The following is a 21904-nucleotide window of genomic DNA, read 5'->3' as shown; positions in this document are numbered from 1 at the left end:
CCTTAATATGAAGAGATAAGAGTTCTTTCAAAGTGGAAAAGAAAGTGGTGAAACATAACCCTTAGTTACAGAGGCTCCTATGATGTGAACCACTCCTGGGGAACCCCAGGGGATCACTAGGAGGGAGCCCCTCTTCCTGCCCATTGCCACCAAGGATCCAGCCCAATGCACCTTCTCAGTGCTAATTTTCTATAAACAGAATTGCCGGTGCTCAGCATGAATGCCTCCCATGTTCTCTTATAATGGGAATTGTGCCCACCCGAGAGGTGCTGAAACTGAGTTCTGATGAGTTTTGCCTGATAAAAAGCCCACCCTCTTCTTTCACTTGTGTTAGGATCTTGCCAACTTACCACCAAGCCTAGCACATCAGGAACCAACCTACAAGGCCTTTATATGTCCCTCCCAGACCAAGTCATTGCCAGTTGCAATTACATGTACAGGGGTGAGCATTTTGCATGTTCCTGATGGACCTGTGACTGCCGATACATGCATCATTTTTGGCCCTGAAAGGATGTGGAACAGGGGCAGAACAAGCTTAGGTTAGTCCACTGATTAATGTAATGACCCAGAAAACAACCTCCACACAAATGGAGAATTGCTGGTACTCCATCTGACCTGTACACATTTATTATTTCACCTTTAAACAACGTTTGAAAATGCAGCAACACGGAAGCATTTATCCAGGCTCTGGCTACAGAAAGGCAAGCAACCTGAAGATTCAAACAAACAACAGCAAGAATGTTTTGAAGCCAGCTGGGATGGGGGGGGGGGGGAAACAACCCCAAAAAGCTTCCCATTCTCCCCCCTTCTTCATGCATTTCTCCAGCTTTATCTTTTGTTTCTTCTCTTTTTATTATTATTTGCTTTTTGAACATATTGCGAAGAAGCAGATATTATTGGACTAAAAACCAGTGAAATCCAGCCAAACTCAAAGTGGAATCTGAAATAACTACATTTTGGGTGTTTGGTATATTTATTTCCCTTTAAATTAGCTGGTTATTTATTTTGCTCTTTCCCTTTCTTTAATAGGGTCATGGAAATTGTCTACCTCTCCTGCTAAGGGCAGATGGTTATAATACATTTTCCTAAATGATATATTTAATGAATATAAGCTTTCCCCCCAACTTAAAGTGGTGTCTTGAGTCTTCCTTGGTGTTTGTGTGATGGCAAAATATTTTTAACCAGAATAACTGTCAGATTTACAGTTTTGAAGGAAGAAAGGGGAAAGAAAAAAGATAGGGCAGGTCCTTCATAAACCTTTTAGTACTCAGTGCTTATATTTTGTGACTGTTTCTATGTTCAGTTTTTAAAGGATTTCTACAGACCTTTCCTAAGAAATCTCCCCTGGAGTGGAGCAGGATGAACATTAACACAGCCACATGCAGAAAAATAAAATGGGATTAGACAGGGTAAGATCATCAATCTCTAGTGGGGAAAAGTTGCGGGAAAGAGCATCAGAGCAGAATAGTACAGTGCTGAGGCCTAAGAATGACAAATGCAGACTTCACAGCGAGCAGAGGAAAAGATACAGTGGATCTGGAATAGCTGAATATGGGAGATTGAGGAGGTTTCTGGGTGCTTCTTTTCAAGGATACGTACAAATCCCTGAACTAGATATTATAGCCAATGACACAGACCTTTGATTTCTTCATCATTTTCTTCTTATTAGGTGTTCCCTATTGTTCAGCTCAGGCTTCAGCAAAATAATGTAACATTTTGGGGAAAAAATGCAGCCCAACAAGCCAGCACTGGAGGCTAAGATAGAGAAGATCTCCACAGCCACCATGTATTTCCCCTTTGTGCTCATGTAGGAAGGGACAAAGGATAACCAAACACTGCAAAAGACCAACATGCTGAAAGTGATGAACTTGGCTTCGTTGAAACTGTCAGGTAATTTCCGGGCAAGGAAAGCCACAGTGAAACTGACCATAGCTAGGAAGCCCATGTAGCCCAAGACACAGTAAAAGAAGGTCACCGTCCCCTCATTGCACTCCAGTACAATTTCTTCAACCACTGACTTCATATCAACATTAGGGAATGGAGGAGAGATCACCAGCCATACAGTGCAGATGAGTGCTTGGAGAAGGGAGCAGGAAAGGACAATAGAGTTCGCCAGTCCTTTCCCCACCCACTTCCTCATCCGGGATCCTGGTTTTGTGGCCATGAAAGCCAAAACCACAGTGATGGTTTTTGCCAACACACAAGAAACAGCCACTGAGAAGATGATGCCAAAAGCAGTTTGTCGGAGGAGACATGTCACCTTGTCAGGATATCCGATGAACAGTAATGCAGAAAGGAAGCAAAGCAAGAGGGAGGTGAGCAGAGCGTAAGTGAGGTCCCGGTTGTTGGCTTTTACAACGGGAGTGTCCCTGTGCTTCACAAATATTTCCAATACCAGTGCCGTAATGAAAGCAAAGGAAAGAGCAGAAGAGGCTAAGCTGAGGCCCAGAGGTTCTTCAAAGGACAAGAATGTTGTATGTTTAGGAATACATATAGTCTTATTTTTGCTTGGATACTTTTCATCTTCACATTCATAGCAGTCATTCATGTCTGGTGAAGGAAAAACATGGTTCTTAATCCCAAAAATATGACCAATATGCGTTTATTCTTCTACTTTTTTTTCATTTCAACATTTGGACCATTTTTTTAAACAATTAAAGTATAATCTTTTGAATACATTATTAAAATGATTTAAAAAGGGATTTTAAAAGGGTCCAAGGCTTACACCAGTTTAAGAAGCATCACGTTCACCTCCGCCTGCTTTGTTTATTATATCATATCAAGCAGATATGATGGCCTATTTCCAGCTCTTATAGAAACCTCCTGGCTCATCTGAAAATCCACTTTATCCTAATCCTGTTCAATGTGGTGGATCTTGCTATAGGATTCTTCCTTAATAACAACATTCAACATCCACAATCACAAATTCTCTCTCTCTCTCTCTCTCTCCCCCCCTCTCTCTCACACACACTTTCATTATGTCCCTCTTCAGCAAGGTTTCTCAATATTTCCTGAACTGTCAAAGGAATCTTGGTGAATGCATGATTTCATATGCATGTTCTCGATTAGAGGCTGTTGAGAGCAGTGAAGGGTTAATCTGCTGTGCCTCGGAGCTGAGGGGAAGGGCTTACCAGCCAGGATGTGACGTGCTGGAACGCAGTGTGTGTTCAGTGGGAACCGAAAGCAGTTAGTTGAACTGCGCAGCTCCGGCGAAAGGAGCAGAGAAAATGCAGTTGCATTCAGATGGGTTCTGATCTTTGTAAATATGTTTTTGGAGCAATAAAGAACTTTAAGGAACAGAAGCTGACGCCTCGGAATTCTTCCCTTATCACACGCACGCTGCGTAATTCTGCTGATGATTTTACGACCTACAGAGGCCCGTGCGGAGGGAGTGTGCTGGACGCCATAAACCAATAAATCAATCCGAAGAGATTTATTGGAAAAAGGTCGAATTTAATTACACAACAGAGGCAACAGGCTTTAAATATATACAATAAATTTCTTACCCTTCTGATCTGAAATCTTCCCTTCTGGACATGGGATGCAATCGTAGCAGCAAAATGCTTCCCCCTCCTTTACTTTCCTGTAAAAACCAGGGCGGCAGCTCTCAGTGCATACAGAGTCAGGCTTTGTCTAATACACAAATGAAAGAGAGAGATGTATTTAAAAAGTGGACTCAAAGTCCACTCAAATTTGAGCTCTTCATTAAAAGGAACTTGCAAAAGAACAACAGCGATTCACCTAATAGGTTGTTTCCATTCCATTATGACTCATTTTCTGACATTTCCCATTGACTCAATGTGCAAACTCTAATAAATTGTTATTTTTGCCGTTACTGTTGTGGATAGTAATATTTTTAATATCCTGTATGGTCAGGGCTCGGACTAGGTATGCACACCTCTTTCTGTCAGAGTGACATTAAGGGGTTGTGGTGGTGTCCCTTAATGCAAATTAAGCCTCAAAGTTATACACCTGCTATTTTAAAACCTTGAAGCACGCCTTGTGAGGTCATTTATAAAAGGATCCACAGTTTAGAAAGTGCTGAACATTGACATATGGATCCTTTTTAAAAACTGAAATATTTATACATGCCAGCCATAGATAGGTTTCTTTCTAATTTTGGTGAAAACCACTGATGCACTTTAATCATGCTTGTCAAGAATGACACACTTTCAATTGTTGACAAACATCAGAGTGGTTAAAACATGATTAATATTTCACTGTTTAAATAATTTTTATTTATGAATTTTGAAAAATTAAAAATTAACATGTTTAATGTTTTCCTTGCCCATTAAAGCAAAATCTGTTTTAAAAAATATTTTGTTTAAAGTTCAGCCCGTGTGGTTTGATCCAATGTGTTTTTGTGTAATCTGCATTATATCATCCAACATCAGCCAGTGTGGTGTAGTGGTTAAGAGCGGTAGTCTTGTAATCTGGGGAACCGGGTTCGAGTCTCCACTCCTCCACATGCAGCTGCTGGGTGACCTTGGGCCAGTCACCCTTCTCTGAAGTCTCTCAGCCCCACTCACCTCACAGAGTGTTTGTTGTGGGGGAGGAAGGGAAAGGAGAATGTTAGCCGCTTTGAGACTCCTTCGGGCAGTGATAAAGCGGGATGTCAAATCCAAACTCCTCCCCCTCCTCCTCCTCCTCCTCCTCCTCTTCTTCTTCTTCTTCTTCTTCTTCCTTGCCTTGGGCCTTTTAGCAAAGCCATAATAGAGAGCCACTGCTTTATATCCAGCAGGTGATGGCAGTTAAATCTCCACTGAGCTATTCATTTGTGGGTTTAATATCCTCATCTAAGGTGGAGCATTCAGATGTCCTGGAGTATGATTCTTAGTGACTGTCAGGGTGTACCAAGGTACAGAGGGGGTAAGGACTTCCTTGTTGATGACATTGTACAGAATATTTTAAACACTGAAGACCTTACTTTGCTCTTTAGTTCTGTCTAGGAATATAACAGCCAGAGGCTATAGGGATTAGGCTTTTGTTATGGGGCTTATGTAAAATTTGATGTCATTTCATGTTTCTTCCTTGTCAAAGTATTCTCATAAATTTGGGATAGAGGCACAGATGTGTGGCAGCCCAAGTATTCCAGATACTATCTAGGTTGGCCCATTGAGTGTAATTTCAATTTACATTGTTATATGCCACACCAGTCTCCAAGTAGTGAGAAAATCTGTGGTGGTTTACTCAGGAGTTTGATTTTCTTTTAATGATTGCCGGAGACCACAGTCTTGAGTATATATGACTTTATTTAAACATTTAAACATATGGCTATATTTAAAATAGTTCAGCAAGCTCCCCTTTCTGTGTTCTCCCCTCAATGATGCAGAATCCCATGACTGGAAGGGGAACCAGGGTTTCATCCAGACTGATATTGCAAACTTTTAACAGTAAATTCAATACCATTAAAATCTATTTAGAATTCATTTCTTCAAGTTGTCAATTTATATATTCACTTTCAGTGAAACAAGAACCACTATACAGGCTGTGCATTCAGCTTATAACATTAATTCAAAGCTATGCTACCTTTAATCCATTTTTAAAAGGCAGAACATCGCGCAATGAAAATATGTTTGAATGTTATGTACACAAATGGCTGATGTTCGCATCCTACCTGGTTAAACCAATGGTGCCATTTTATGGCTCCCTCATTGATGGTCAAAGCTTGCTGTGGAGGAGCCAGGGAATCCACCCCTCCTACCTTCACTCTCTTAAAGGACTGGTTGGAGGAAACAATCCAATTGGTAATATCAAATCCAGCTAGTATCTCCCCATTCTGGTCGAAGGAAATCTTATCCCCAGCACTGTTGTTAAATGAGATACCCCTCAGAAAATGGTGGAGCTGGATTGAAAAAGAAAGAGAAAGTATAGAAAAGGTTTCAATTCAGCAAAAGATGATCATGATGTTCACTTTCGTGTCAGGATTCCAAATATAAACCTTGAAGGAAAGCAGTTTTCTTTTCACATTTTTTAAATGTGTGTGTGTGTGATTTAGGGACGTGGGTGGCACTGTGGGTTAAACTACAGAGCCTAGGGCTTGCCTATCAGAAGTTCGGCGGTTCAAGTCCCCACGACGGGGTGAGCTCCCGTTGCTCGGTCCCTGCTCCTGCCAACCTAGCAGTTCGAAAGCACGTCAGTGCAAGTAGATAAATAGGTACCTCTCCAGGTTATATCACTTTGCTCTCTATAGACTCTATATGCTTTGGTATGTGATATATTATTCCTTTTATATGCCAACTTCAGAGGTAAATGGGGAATCAGCCTCATGCTGATCTAAGAGGTTGATATGAATATTTGAAGCAACAGGTTGAAGAAGGAATGGTGATAAAGGGAAAGTCTAGAATTTGGCTAAATCATGCTTGGATAGAATTCATTCCTTTTGTTCTCTTTCAGTATTTCTGCTTTAAGTTCCAACAGTTTAAAAGAAGACATTTAAAAGGTTTAAAATTAGAAGTAAAATGCAAGGAGATTAAAATACGAGAACACTCACGTGCCTTGTGTAAACAAAAATATTTTAAGCAGGTGCCTAAATGAATACAGTGAAGGTGTCTGTCTGATGTCAATAGGCAGGGATGTCTAGTAGGTTGAAATTGAAGCTAGAAAAGCAAATGGAGAACCCATTTGGCTCTATTTGCATTTCGAGAGACATAAAGCAACTATCTCATGGCCAAAGGGCAGTGAATTGAAGAAGTGGTTTGGCAGCACATGGGGAAAATTTCAAGAGCATTGCCGCACCCACATTGGTGCCCCAAGCTGTGGTTGCATAGGGAAAATGACAGTTAGCAATTGTATAAAACCAAAGGCTTTTGAACATCTTTGAGGAAGGGTGTTCAGCCCATTACCTGCCACAGCGGTTGTTTGTCAAACTTCATTCCTCCATTGATCATTACTTGTCTGTGTTTGCCTCGGGATGAAGACATGGCATGTAAAGCATGGGCCACAGCATAGACAGCATTGTAGATGTTGTAGCTGTGGCTGGTCATGCTCATTTCAAAGAAAGGACCAGGAAGATTCTCCAGCTTCTCTTGCCCTGTGCAAATATCCCCTGTCACACTGCCAACAATTTGATTTGGAAATACACAGCCAAATGCCTGTTGCCAGAAGTCAAAAATGAAGCCATCTCCTTTTGGGCTGGAAGGGGTTTTGCTCTGGACAAACTGACGAAATCCTGGTGGATCATTAGAGTGAGTTGAGAATGAGAGAACCCCATGGAGTATTTCTGTATCCCAAGTCCGTTGATAAACAAAAGAAGTGAGCTCTACCTGGGCTGTCATAATCCACACTTTACCTTTTGGCTTATTTGAACTTTGTTCCAGTTCTGATAGGTAAGGCAACCATCTAAAAAATGCCAGAGCATATGATTCTCCATAAGCCAATACTACATTGGCTTTGCTATCATTTATTTTGTCATGTATTTTTGCCCCCAGTTTAAACATATCATTAATTTCAGTGACATAAGTAAATTTGTGACTTCTATCTATGAAGGCGAAACAGATGCCACTCTGGGAAAATAGTGGAACCACAGTTTGCACAAATCTTTCTGCATTCTCATCATAGAAAGTAAGGATCCCAATCCATATCCACGTGAAATGCAGAAGCAAAGACAGGATTCCCTTATACTGATGGGCTTCCTTGGGCGCCATCTGGTAGAAGAAAAGGCCTGGGGTTTTATCATTCATCACTGGAGCAGGGCCATATATGAGGTAACGTAGTTGTGGTAGGAGGAGAAAGAGACAGAGGCAACAATAACTTTTAAATATTAGCTTTGTGTATTATGAGCAACTTTGGGGCAATTTCCATTTGGACCTTCCAATCCTTGCCATTTGGCCTGTGCATGCTATTTTTGCTAAGTCAAGTGATTCTTACGTGCCAATCAGCTGTTATCATATACAGTGGTACCTCGGGTTAAGAACTTAATCGTTCTTGAGGTCCGTTGTTAACCTGAAACTGTTCTTAACCTGAGGTACCACTTTAGCCAATGGGGCCTCCCGCTGCCACCGCCGCACAATTTCTGTACTCATCCTGAAGCAAAGTTCTTATCCCGAGCTACTATTTCTGGGTTAGCAGTGTCTGTAACCTGAAGCGTCTGCAACTCGAGGTCCCACTGTATCAGGAACTGGCTAGGCCAAAAGGTACGCCAGAAGCAATAACTTATGTGCTTACCATACTTCATTTCTTAGTTTGGATCTGCCATTAGCAGATTATTTGAAATGTGCACATTTTATTATCCAAATCTATCTGAATATGCCTAGTTTCCATGACACGTCAGAGATATATCTATCTCACCTGTGGAACCTTATAGATATCCAAGATTGTTGCCACATGAAGAGAAGTTTGGGAGTCTAGTCCCCCAATGATGGCTATCAAGTTTTTCTTGATGTCACAGATGTAGTTGGGGACAAATGTTTCCAGTGTGGATATGAGCAACATTGTGGCATGAGAGGTCCATTTGGCATTGAAATAGCTGTCATAGATGTGGAAGCCTAAAGTGACATTGGGTAAGAGCTGAGGGTTTTCGTTGATCTCCTTCACTGCAAATTGCAAGGCCAGGATGTGCTGGTAATTCTTTGGCACCACACTAAAAGAGTTTCATTTTCCATCAGAAGGGCATGTAACACTTTCTAAATTTATCATAACTCTGTTCTTCATCATCCTCATTAGTATTATTTATTACTGTGTTCATTTAATTATTACTTCTTTTTTTGCAGGGGAGGAAACTCTTGAACATGAATCACTGCAAATGATCCTCCTCCTTGTCTACAAGGTTGAAAAGGGAAGAAGGGGGAAATTCTATGGGAGGGGAGCACAGACTTTAAAATGTCCCCGATGTACATTTTTAATGCTGGCTTCATAATCTGTGTAGAAATCCTGTACTTATTTCACTCTCATGGGCCCTGAAGCAGTACTGATGCAGATATTTCCACAACAATGTTACATGTCTTCATATGGTACCTAAATATTTAATTCAATGGGGAAAGTGGCAACATTTCTTTCAAACTAGAGGAGACCCTCCTGACCACATTTCTTCCACCTCACATCTCCTTCGACCCAAACAGTAGTTCTGCCTCTAGGACAAGGGTGGAGAACTGTGGCCCTCCAGATGCTGTTGTCCAACAATTTCCATTATTATTGATGGAACTGATGGAGTCCAACAACCACTGCAGGGCCACAGTTTAGTCACACTTCCTCTAAAACTGATCACTCCAGTGTGCAAAGAAGGAATTAAAGTGCAGAAATGAAATTACCCAGGTCTTACTTTAGCTCTTCATGCAATGTTGGTAGGGGTTTTTCGGTGAAGGCTATTGAAATGGAGATGATGATGCTATGAGAGGCTATGCCACCAATGATGAGGTCTCCTTCCTGATGATATTGATGAAGTGGAATGTATGGATCATGGACATGACATTTAACAATGGGAGATTTGCTAATTGCATGAGGAAGTAGAATCAGCAGCAAGAAGAACAATGCCACCATCTTTGGAACAATTTTTCCATGCACACTAAAATTCCTCCAGCACTGTTACAGCTTTTGAAACTGAAGCAGTTTAACTTGTTGGCCTTTTAGTCTGATGATAGGTATGAAATCCTGACTATGAAAACTGGGGGGGGGGGGGGGGAGATAGAGATGGTGCTGATGGATCCTTGCTTGTTTCTGATTCCCACATCTAGCTGTGATTACTGGGGGTAATCTCTCTCTCTCTCTCTCTCTCTCTCTCTCTCTCTCTCTCTGCCTTCTCCAACCTAGTATCCCTCAGATGTTTTGGACTACAGTTCACAGCATTTAAAACAGGTGATGGGGTTGTGATCCAGAATAGTCCAAGGGCACCAGTCTTTTAAAGGCTAAATTATAGTACCTTTCACAGACTTTTTCATTTGTTTTGATAGTGTACTGTGCAAGTCCAGGAAATGATTTGACAAGTAAGAACATTAATGATAGTTCTTTTGATAATTGATGGGAAGATAGTCACTTGTGTTTCTTTTTTAAAAAAACAACGCCACTTCATGAGATTTTGATTTACAATGATAAACAATCAGAAAAAAACCCCACTGGAAATAAAACCTTTTGGTCTCATAGGGATGAAATGAACATGTTTGATCATAGCACTAGCTAAGAACAATGGCATTAGTTGGTGTCCTTGTCTTGTCCATTGCCACCAAGGATGCAATCCTTGTCTTGCTAATGGATGGGGGGAAAGCACCAGCTCTTTTGCTGGAGAAACTAAAATGAGGCATGGGAAATGTCTCTGCCAACATGGAAACGCATTTCTAATTTGTTGGCAGGGCTCAATATTATCTCTTGTTATTCTTGCATCTCCCTTTCCTTATCTCATTTTGTCACTACTTTCTTCTCCAAAATGTAAAAAGTTGTGCCAGAAATAGGTTATTATATTTCCCCTTCCCTTTCTTTGTGCTCTACAAATGGGAATATAATTTAAGGGCAGACATACTTATTCTTGCACTTCACCCCAATCTCTAAGTGGTTTGTGCTTCAGGTGCTCACCCACACTTTGTGTATCCTTTGGAATGAGGCACAGCAGAGATTCTGGCGTTTTTAGAATATATGGTTTATTTACGCATATAGATATATATATATGAATGAGATCTAAGCCTATGATGGAGGGGTTCACAGCATTAACACCCCTAAAGGGTCTCATTTTTCTCTTAGCTGTACCCTTGGATTAAAAAAGACATCAAACATTGCTCTATGACTCTTTCTGATTTATTTCTAGGTCACATTACTGCAAACTCCCAACTCTAAACCTGGGCTTGGTCTTTCCAACCAATTGAGGGAGGGGCCCCAACCATTTCCTGTCTCACATAGAGCCCCTTTTCCTTTGTTCTCCTAATGGCCCATCACCCAGGCAATCACCTCAACACAGGAAGGTAGCCTGGCTTATATTTTAACACTTGCTCAATCCTGGGGTTAGAAGGTTCTGACATACAGCCTACTTCTCCTATCCAAGCCCAAATTCATAACAGTATATAAAATGATATAATGTTAAAAGCTAAATTGCAAGTCAGCAAGAAGAAGAAGTAGCAGAATATAGGTTATTCCTGTACGATGAATGATTTTATACCTTTAGAAAGAGTAATATTTGAAGGTAGCAGATCCCTGTATAAGAATTTTGTTTCATTAGATGTTTCATAATGTGATTCCAAAGATTTCCAAAAGGGATTCTGCTACCATGCATGAAGGTGTAAATCTGGAGTTCATTTGAGTCTCCTGACCTTCTACATCAAATAGATGCACCGGAATTCTCTTTCCCTATCTCTAACTTACTTGAGGTGTCTCTTCCTAATTGGTTCCCCAGATCTTTCTCTGTTTCTCATTGATAACTTTGTGCTCAATTCCTTGTCATGCTGTTCCAGCTTGATCAGCAAATTTGATCAGCTAGTTTGGTCTTATACAATGAACCCACCCTTTCCTCATCTCAACAATGTGACAATGTGATGGATGGACACAAATTCCCAGCCTGTACACTGAAGAAAACAAATACTCTTTTTGCTTTTTTTCAAGTCCTCCTTCTAATTAATAGATCCCTCTCATTCAGTTCTGGTCTCAACAAAATAATGTAGTCCAAATGTACCAAAATGGAAGTGGGGGGAGGAGATTTCTGGCCATTCTATTTTCCATATATGCAGGAAGTGTTGGGAGTTGAATGTACACATAATCTACCCCTGAACCTCTAAAAACATGCACATATGAAAAGTGGATCTGTTTTGTGAGTTAAGACACATGCTGCCCTGAAAATGTGCCTAAACAGTTCTAAACCCAGAAATTCACAACACAGACAATTTCAAAAGCCAACTTTTATTACACTTGGGTGCCGGGAAATGAGGTTCCAGCCCCTATTTTATAATCAATGCAATGCAATACTTTCATGCGTGCATTTTAATTCTAATATTCTAATTCATTCCTACTCCTTAATCTCAGTATGAACCACTTCTGGGGAACCCCATGGGGTCATTAGGAGGGCCCCCTCTTCTTGTCCATTGCCACCAAGGATGCAGCCAGCCCAGTGCTCCTTCTCAGTGCTATATTTTTTAGAAACTCAACATGAATGCCTTCCTTGTTTTCTTATAATGGCAATGGCACCCATGTGAGAGGTGCCAGAATTGAGTTTTGGTGAGTTCTGTCTGAAGAAAAGCCCAGCCTCTTCTCTCACTGTGGTAAGTTGGTATCATTCTCTTTTGTGGTATGTTGATATCCTGCCAACTTACCACCAAGCCTAGGACATCAGCAACCAACCCACGAGGCCTGCATGTCGGTCTAAGTTATTATCAGTTGCAATTACATGTACAGGCGGTGACCATTTTGCATGCACCCAATGGATGTGTGACTGCTGATGCACATGCCTTTTTTGGCCCCAGAAGGGGGTGGAACAGGTTTATGTGAGACAGCTGATTCGTGTAATGACAGCCTCCACACAAACGGAGAGTTGCTGGGCTGTACACATTTTTTATTTCACAGCTAAAAAAATGGAGATACTGCATCTTCTTTCTCCACCACCAACTGAGAGCAGGAGGATTTAATTATGCCAGGTGCTTCTATCAAACACACAAGTTTGAAAATCCCAGCAGCACAGAAGCATTCATCCAGGCTCTGACTACAGAGAAGCAAGCAACCTGAAGATTCAAACAAGAAACACTAAGAATGTTTTAAAGCCAGCTGGCATTGGGCGGCGGGGGCGGGGGGGGGGGCAACCCCAAAAGGCTTCCCATTCTCGCCTCCTTGCTTGTGCAATTCTCCAGCTGTATCTTTTGTTTTGCTTTTTTAATTTTTTTTTACGTTTGGAGCATATTGTCAAGAAGCAGATATAATTGTTGGGCTAAAAACCAGTGATATCCTGCCAACCCAAAATGATTGGAATCTTAAATAACTACATTTTGGGTGCTTGGCATATTTCTCTCCCTTTAAATTAGTTGGTAATTTATTTAGCTCTTTCCCTTTCTTTAATGTGGTCGTGGTAATTGTCTATCTCTGCTGCTAAGGGCAAATGGCTATAACAAGTTGCCCCATAAGTTATATTTAATGTATATAAACATTTTCCCCAACTTAAAGTGGTGTCATGAGTCTTCCTTGGTGCGGGTGTGATGGCAAAGCAATGTTACTCAGATTAACTGTCAGATTTACAGTTTTGAAGAAAGCAGGTGGGGAAAAAGATATGCGTTGAAACAGTGCAAGTAGTGGAGATTTTCAGGTAATAGACATCTGCACAGACTACCTGATCTGGGGGTGCAATCTGGGGCCCTGAATTGGGCTGGCTGAGGGAAACAACTGCCCTGCCTTGCATCAATTTGGGCGTATTTAACTGATGTTTTAAAAATTCTAATTAAAGTTGGGAGCAGGCAGGGAAAGGAGAGACGCCATCTCCTTCCCACTTTCCAGCTGACAGCAGAGAAGGGTTAAATCCTGTGGGGTGGACAGTTGATTTCTTCAGAATTTTCTTCTTATTAGATGCTCCTTATTGTTCAGCTCAGGCCTCAGCAAAATAATGTAACATTTTGGGCAAAAGATGCAACCCAACAACCCACCACTGGAGGCTAAGATAGAGAAGATCTCCACAGCCACCATGTATTTCCCCTTTGTGCTCATGTAGGAAGGAACAAAGGATAACCAAACACTGCAAAAGACCAACATGCTGAAAGTGATGAACTTGGCTTCGTTGAAACTGTCAGGTAATTTCCGGGCAAGGAAAGCCACTGTGAAACTGAGCAAAGCTAGGAAGCCCATGTAGCCCAAGACACAGTAAAAGAAGGTCACCGTCCCCTCATTGCACTCCAGTACAATTTCTTCAGCCACTGACTTCATGTCAGCATTAGGGAATGGAGGAGAGATCACCAGCCATACAGTGCAGATGAGTGCTTGGATAAAGGAGCAGGAGAGGACAATAGAGTTTGCCAGTCCTTTCCCCACCCACTTCCTCATTCTGGATCCTGGTTTTGTGGCCATGAAAGCCAGAACCACAGTGATGGTTTTTGCCAACACACAAGAAACAGCCACTGAGAAGATGATGCCAAAAGCAGTTTGTCGGAGGAGACACGTCACCTTGTCAGGATATCCGATGAATAGTATTGCGGAGAGGAAGCAAAGCAAGAGGGAGATGAGCAGAGCGTAGGTGAGGTCCCGGTTGTTGGCTTTCACAACAGGAGTGTCCCTGTGCTTCAAAAATATTTCCAGTACCAGTGCTGTAATGAAAGCAAAGGAAAGAGCAGAAGAGGCTAAGCTGAGGCCCAGAGGTTCTTCAAAGGACAAGAAAGTCACATGCTTGGGAAGACATATAGTCTTATTTTTATTCGGATACTTTTCATCTTCACATTCATAGCAGTCGTTCATGTCTGAGAAAGAAAAACATGGTTCTTAATCCCAAAAATATGACCAGCATGCAACTACTCTTCCTCTATTTTTTTCATTTCAACATTTGGACCAGTTTTTTTAAAAAAATGAAGTATGTTAATTTGAATATATAATAAAAGTGATTTAAAAAGCATACAAGGAGTTCCAAACGATAGATACTTAAAATGATGGAACCATGCCCCTTTATCCTATCTGATGTAGAATATTGATGGAGGCAAAATGCAAAAAGGAGCGCCAAAAAGACCCTTCCTGATCTGCAGCCAGAAGCCAACTCAGATTTACCTGTCACTGATCTAGTTGCTCACACTTACTTACTCCTTCATTAAGTAGTGATTGTGTAATTCAGACTTTGCAAATTTCTACATTAGATGACCAAATCAACACCTTTCAACTGTTTTGTGGATTTAAGTATTTCACACGTCTCCAAACCTTCTGCCGCTATTCCCCAAAGTTTAAGGGCATCAAAATGCATGTTTAAATATGTTACCAGAAAACAAGTGCACATTGAAATATTATTTGTATGGAAAAAAATATTTGTCTAAACACATTTTAAGAGAAAATGCAGGGTTAAGTATGTAATAAATCAAACAAATTATGGGTAAACATATGTGAAAGTAACAAGGATTCAGCCAACTGTATCCAAAGTGTCAAAACAGATTTCAAGGACTGTTGTAGAAGAGGATTTCAGAAATAAGGGCAAATAGTATGCCAAGGTGATGGTGTAATTAAATCCAGGAGTAAATTAAGACAGCCTAAAGTGCACCAGATGCAAAATCCATTCAGGATCAGGGCTGCCGCTGCTTGAGCTGGCTAAAGAGTGTCAGAGAGTAAACAAGCTTTTTAAATAGGGTTACACCACCCTTTTCTTTAGCTTAATTTAGGCTGGACTTCCAGATCATGTGACCAAGCAGAATAGCCTTCATGCATTGTATTCTAAGGACACCCCCCACCCTGGTCTCAACCCTATATGATATTTCCAGCTGTTACAGAATGCTCATTCTGGCTCATCTGAAAATGCACTTTATACTAATCCTGTTCACCCTGGTGGATCTTGCTATAGGATTCTTCCTTAATAATAGCATTCAACATCACAAATTATCACACACATACTTTCATTAGGTCCCTGTTCTGCTGGATTTCTAAATATTTCATAAGCTGTAAAAAGGAACCTTGGTGATTGCATAATTTTATATGCATGTTCTCGATTAGAGGCAAAAAGGTATAAATATATACAGTAAATTTCTTACCCTCCTGGTCTGAAATCTTCCCTTCTGGACACGGGATGCAATCATAGCAGCAAAATGCTTCCCCCTCCTTCACTTTCCTGCAAAAACCAGGGCGGCAGCTCTCAGTACATACAGAATTAGGCTGTGTCTAAAACACAAATGAAAGAGAGAGATGTATAAAATAAGTGGACTCAAAGAAAAGCTAACAAGGGAAGTTGAGCTCTTACCTCTTTTACTGAAATATTTATACCTGCAGGCCATAGTTCTATCTAGCAATATAACAACCAGAGGTTATAGGGATTAGACTTTTTTTATGGGACTTATGTAAAAGTCAATGTCACATCATTTTTCTTCCTTGTCAAAGCATAGTCATAAATTTGGGATACAGGCACAGATGTGTGGGGGCCCAAATATTTCAAGTACTATCTTTGGGTGTAATTTGTATTTATATTGTTATATGCCACACCAGTCTCCGAGAAGTGAGAAAATATGGGGTGGTTTTCCCAGGAGTTTGATTTTCTTTTAAGGAAGGCCAGTGGAGAGCACAGTCTTTAGTATACATGGCTTTTATTAAACATTTAAATAAATAGCTTTATTGTTCTGCAAGCTTCCCTTTATGTGTTCTCCTCTCACTGATGCAAGATCCCAGGATTGGACAGGGAACCAGGGTTTCATCCAGACTGATCCTCCAAACTCATAACAATACATTCAGTACCATCAAAATCTATTTAGAATTCCCTTCTTCAAGTTGTCAATTTATACATTCACTATCAGTGAAACAAGAACCAGTATACAGGCTGTGCATTCAGCTTATAACATTAATTCATAGCTTGTGCTATCTTTCATCCAATTTTATGAAGACTGACCAATGTACAATGAAAATATTTTTGTATGTTATGTTCAAGTCTTCAAAGTCACAAATGGCTAATGGTAATATCCTACCTGGTTAAACCAATGGTGCCATTTTATGGCTCCCTCATTGATGGTCAACACTTGATGTGGAGGAGCCAGGGAATCCACCCCTCCTACCTTCACTCTCTGAAAGGATTGGTTAGAGGAAAGAATCCAATTGGTAATATCAAATCCAGCTAGTATCTCCCCATTCTGGTCCAAGGAAATCTTATCCCCAGCGCTGTTGTTAAATGTGAAACCCCTCAGAAAACGATGGAGCTGGATAGAAAGAGAAAGTATAGAAAAGGCTTCAATTCAGCAAAGGACCATGAAGATTTTTACTATCATGGCACGTTTCCCAATATCCACCTTGGAGGAAAGCAGTTTTCTTTTCATATTTTTATTTTTATATATATAAGATGTAAGCAAAGCTTTATTCACATTTTGAAGTTCATTTCAAATTAAAGATTTTAAGATCTCCAGAAGCAAATGCACACAGTCATAAAAACTTTATTAACAAAAAGTAGGAGATCTGTTCATTTTGTTGTCTAAAATATGTAACCTTGCTCTCTATAGACTCTATATGCTATGCTATGTGATATATTATTCCATGTATATGCCAATTTCAGAGGTAAATGGGGAATCAGCCCCATGCTCATCAAAGAGGTTGGTATGAATAGTTGAAGCAACAGGTTGAAGAAGGAATAGTGATAAAGGCAAAATCTACAAGTTGGCTATATCATGCTTGGATAGAATTCATTTCTTTTTGTTCTCTTTCAGTATTTCTACCTTAAGTTCAAACAGTTTAAAAGAAGAAATCTAAAACATTTAAATAGCAGTAAAATGAAAGGAGATTAAAGTACATCAATACCCATTTGTCTAGGTAGGCATGCCGGAAAAAAACCATGTTTTAAGCAGGTGCCTAAATGAATACAGTGAAGGTGTCTGTCTGATGTCAATAGGCAGGGAAGTCCAGTAGGCTGAACTTGAACCTAGAGAAGCAGGTGGATGAGTTCCCATTGGGCTTTATATGCATTTCAAGAGAGATAAAGCAACCATCTCATGCCCAAAGGCATGAATAGAGGAAGTGGTTTGGGGGCAGCTGGGGAAGATTTCAAGAGCATTGCTGCACCCACATTGTTGACCCCTGCTGTGGTTGCATAGGGATAATGACAGTTAACCAAATGGACAGATAGAAAAGGCAAACAGAACAGGTTTTGAACCTCTTTGAGGAAGGGTGTGCAGTCCAGTACCTGCCACAGCCGTTTTTTGTGAAACTTCATTCCTCCCCTGATCATTACTGGTCTGTGTTTGCCTCGGGATGTAGACATGGCATGTAAAGCATGGGCCACAGCATAGACAGCATTGTAGATGTTGTAGCTGTGGCTGGTCATGCTCATTTCAAAGAAAAGACCAGGAAGATTCTCCAGCTTCTCTTGCCCAGTGCAAACATCCCCCTTCACACTGCTAATCACTCGATTTGGAAATACACAGCCAAATGCCTGTTGCCAGAAGTCCAAAATGAAGCCATCACCGTTTGGGTTGGAAGGAGTTTTGCTCTGGACAAATTGATGAAATCCTGGTGGATCATTCGAGTGAGTTGTGAATGAGAGAACCCCATGGAGTATTTCTGTATCCCAAGTCCTTTGATAGACAAAAGAAGTGAGCTCCACCTGGGCTGTCATAATCCACACTTTACCTTTTGGTGTATTTGAACTTTGTTCCAGTTCTGATAGGTAAGGCAACCATCTAAAAAATGCCAGAGCATAAGATTCTCCATAAAACAAGACTACATTGGCTTTGCTATCATTTATTTTGTCATGTATTTTTGCCCCCAGTTTAAACATATCGTTAATTTCAGTGACATAAGTAAGTTTGTGACTTCTTTCTATGAAGGCAAAACAGATGCCACTCTGAGAAAAAAGTGGAACCACAGTTTGTACAAATCTTTCTGCATTCTCATCATAGAAAGTAAAAATCCCAATCCATATCCACCTGAAATGCAGAAGCAAAGACAGGATCCCCTTATACTGGTGGTCTTCCTTGGGCACCATCTGATAGAAGAAAAGGCCTGGGGTTTTATCATTCATCACTGGAGCAGGGCCATATATGAGCTAAACGTAGTTGTGGTAGGGGGAGAAAGAGACAGAGGCAACAATAACTTTTAAATATTAGCTTTGTGTATTATGAGCAACTTTGGAGCAATTTCCATTTGGGCCTTCCAGTCCTTGCCATTTGGACTGCCCATGATATTTCTGCTTAGCCAAGTGACAATCACCTGCCAGTCAGCTGTTATCATATATCAGGCATTGGCTAGACCTGAAGGGACATCTTAAGTAATAACTTATGTGCTAAAAATACTTTATTTCTTAGCTTGGATCTACCATTAGAAGTGCCCATCTCATTATTTGAAATGTGCACATTTATTAATCCAAATCTACCTGGATATTCCCATAACTTGACAGATATATATATATCTCACCTGTGGAACCTTATAGATATCCAAGATTGTTGCCACATGAAGGGAAGTTTGGGAGTCCAGTCCCCCAATGATGGCTATCAAGTTGTTCTTGATGTCACAGATGTAGTTGGGGACAAATGTTTCCAGTGTGGATATGAGCAACATTGTGGCATGAGAGGTCCATTTGGCATTGAAATAGCTGTCATAGATGCGGAAGCCTAAAGTAACATTGGGTAAGAGCTGAGGGTTTTCGTTGATCTCCTTCACTGCAAATTGCAAGGCCAGAATGTGCTGGTAATTCTTAGGCACCACACTAAAGAGAGAGTTTTACAACTCAGTTGAACCTCATTCTCATTAGAATTATTTATTACTGCAATTATTTAACTTTTTTTTTTACAGGGGAGGAAACTCTTGAGCAGATATCACCACAAGGAATCCTCCTACTTGCTCATAAGGGATGTAGGGAAAAATTATATGGGAGGGGAGCACAGACTTTAAAATATCCCTGATATACCGGTACATTTTACACTTCTCCCACATCACATCTCTTTTCACCCAAACAGTAATTCTGCCTCCAGGACAAGGGTGGAGAACTGTGGCCCTCCAGATGTTGCTCTACTACAATGTCTATTATTATTGCTGGACATTACTGGCTGGAACTGATGGAGTCCAACAACCAGTGCAAGCCCACAGTTTAGTCACCCTTCCTCTAAATCTCATCACTCCAGTGTCGAAATAAGCAATCAAAATGCAGAAATGAAATTATCCAGTTCTTACTTTAGCTCTTCCAGCAATGTTGGTGGGGTTTTTTCGGTGAAGGCTATTGAAATGGAGATGATGATGCTGTGAGAGGCTATGCCACCAATGATGAGGTCTCCTTCCCAGTGATACCGATGAAGTGGATTGTATGGATCATGGACATGGCATTTAACAATGGTAGGTTTGCATATTGCATGAGGAAGTAGAATCAGCAGCAAGACCATTAATGCCACCATCCTTGGTACAATTTCCCACTATAAACTAAGATCCCCCTAGTACTGTTACAGCTTATGAGACTGAAGTAGTCTGCCCATATATCTGAAATCCAGAATGTGAAAACTGGGGGCGGTGGGGGGGGGGGGGATAGTGATGACACTGATGGATCTTTGCTGGTTTCTGATTCCCACCTCTAGCTGTGATTTCTGGAGGTAATATATTTTTATTAGCCTCCTCCAACACTTTATCCCTCACATGTTTTGGGCTACGATTCACCGCATTCTAAGCTGGCTGCAGGTGCTGGGCTTGTAATCCCAAACAGTCCAAGGGCACCAGTTTTTAAAGGCTCAATTATAGTACCGTTCACAGACTTTCTCATAAGCTTTGATAGTGTACTGTGCAATACCATGAGGTGCTTTGACAAGTGGGAACTTTAATTACAGTTCTTTTGATAATTAATGGGAAGATAGTCACTTGTGTGTCTTCCTTAACAGAAGCTTTTATTTCCTCTTAGCTGCATGAGATTTTGACTTACAATGATAAACAACAAGAAAAAAACACTGGAAATCATAGCACCAGCTTATTGAAATTCTGACATGGAAAGAAGAAACCTAGGGAGAGGAGGAGCTTTCAATTACTTACATTGCATTCAAAGTTCACATGAATGAACAACAATTGCATTAGTTGGTCTCCATGTCTTGCCAACAGATGGCACCAGCTTTTATGCAGGAGAAACTAAAATCAGACATGGGTAATGTCTCTGCCAGCACGAAATGACATTTCTAGTTCATTGGCAGTGCTCAATATTACCTCTTTTTATTCTTGTGTCTCTTTTTTCTTAACTCATTTTGTCACTATTTTCTTTGCCAAAATGTAAAAAGTTGTGCCAGAAATAGGTTATTATATTTTCCCTTCCCTTTCTTTGTGCTTACAAATGGGAATATAATTTAAGGACAGATATATTTATTCTTGTACTCCACCCCAGTCACTAAGTGGTGTTAGATTCCCAGGTCTTCAGGCGCTCAGCCAGGCTTTGTGTTTCATTTTGGAATGAGGCACAGCAGAGACTGTCACGTTTTTAGTATATATGGTTTATTTACACATACAGTGGTACCTCGGGTTACAGATGCTTCAGGTTACAGATGCTTCAGGTTACAGACTCCGCTAACCCAGAAATAGTACCTCGGGTTAAGAACTTTGCTTCAGGATGAGAACAGAAATCACGTGGCGGCGCAGCGGCAGCGGGAGGCCCCATTAGCTAAAGTGGTGCTTCAGGTTAAGAACAGTTTCAGGTTAAGAACGGACCTCCAGAACGAATTAAGTTTTAACCCAAGGTACCACTGTATATACGATCTGAGCCTACGATGGAGGGATTCACAGCATTAGCACCCCTTAAACGTCAAGTTTTTCTCTTACTTGGAGCCTTTCCATTCAAACAGACATAAAACATTGCTCTTGGACTCTTTCTCCAGTTTGTTGCTTTATTTCTAGGTCACATCAGTTCAAACTCTCAACTATAAACCCAGGCTTTGGCCTTCCAACCATTTTGTATCTCATATAGAGCCCCCTTTCCTTTATTCTCCTAATGGCCCATCACCCAGGCAATCACGTCAACCCAGGAAGGTAGCCTGGCTTTCTTTTTTTTTGGGGGGGGGGGTTAAAATATTTTTTATTAATTTTCAGTTACAAAAATCCAGTATATGCCACATTATATCAATACAAAGTTACACTGCACATTTCACATTAACATAAAAAAAACCAAAAAGAAAATATTTTTCCCCCTCCCCCTAAATCCCCAGACTTCCCTCCACCCCCTCTTCTGTTTCTTTAAATAAACGAAATCATCTTACATTCCAGATCCCTTTACCCAATTTCTACTAAACAATTAAACTTATGATATACTGCACAGATATTTTAAACATTCAAACCACTTTATATATTACACATCTATGCTTACAGACTATTTCCCCTTTTAAAATGATACTTATTG

At 40.6% G+C, this 21904-nt stretch overlaps 1 protein-coding gene across 1 annotated transcript; it reads right to left on the bottom strand.

Moving 5' to 3' along the window:
- Positions 1-1651: 1651 nt before the first annotated feature.
- LOC310662246 (vomeronasal type-2 receptor 26-like) lies at positions 1652-19934 on the bottom strand (the record flags this gene model as incomplete). The annotated part of the gene is made up of 10 exons (XM_083409019.1): positions 1652-2550; positions 3507-3633; positions 5618-5845; positions 6846-7646; positions 8290-8581; positions 9260-9363; positions 16617-16757; positions 17732-17980; positions 18961-19252; positions 19717-19934. 10 exons carry the CDS (start codon positions 19932-19934, stop codon positions 1652-1654), a joined length of 3351 nt encoding a protein of 1116 aa, XP_083265145.1.
- Positions 19935-21904: the final 1970 nt, after the last annotated feature.

The sequence above is a fragment of the Podarcis tiliguerta genome (assembly GCF_965153285.1).
Source record: "Podarcis tiliguerta genome assembly, chromosome: 13".
In the NCBI taxonomy this organism is placed as follows: domain Eukaryota; kingdom Metazoa; phylum Chordata; class Lepidosauria; order Squamata; family Lacertidae; genus Podarcis; species Podarcis tiliguerta.
Note: the sequence above shows the minus strand (reverse complement) of the source record. Positions and strands in the feature narration are given on the sequence as shown.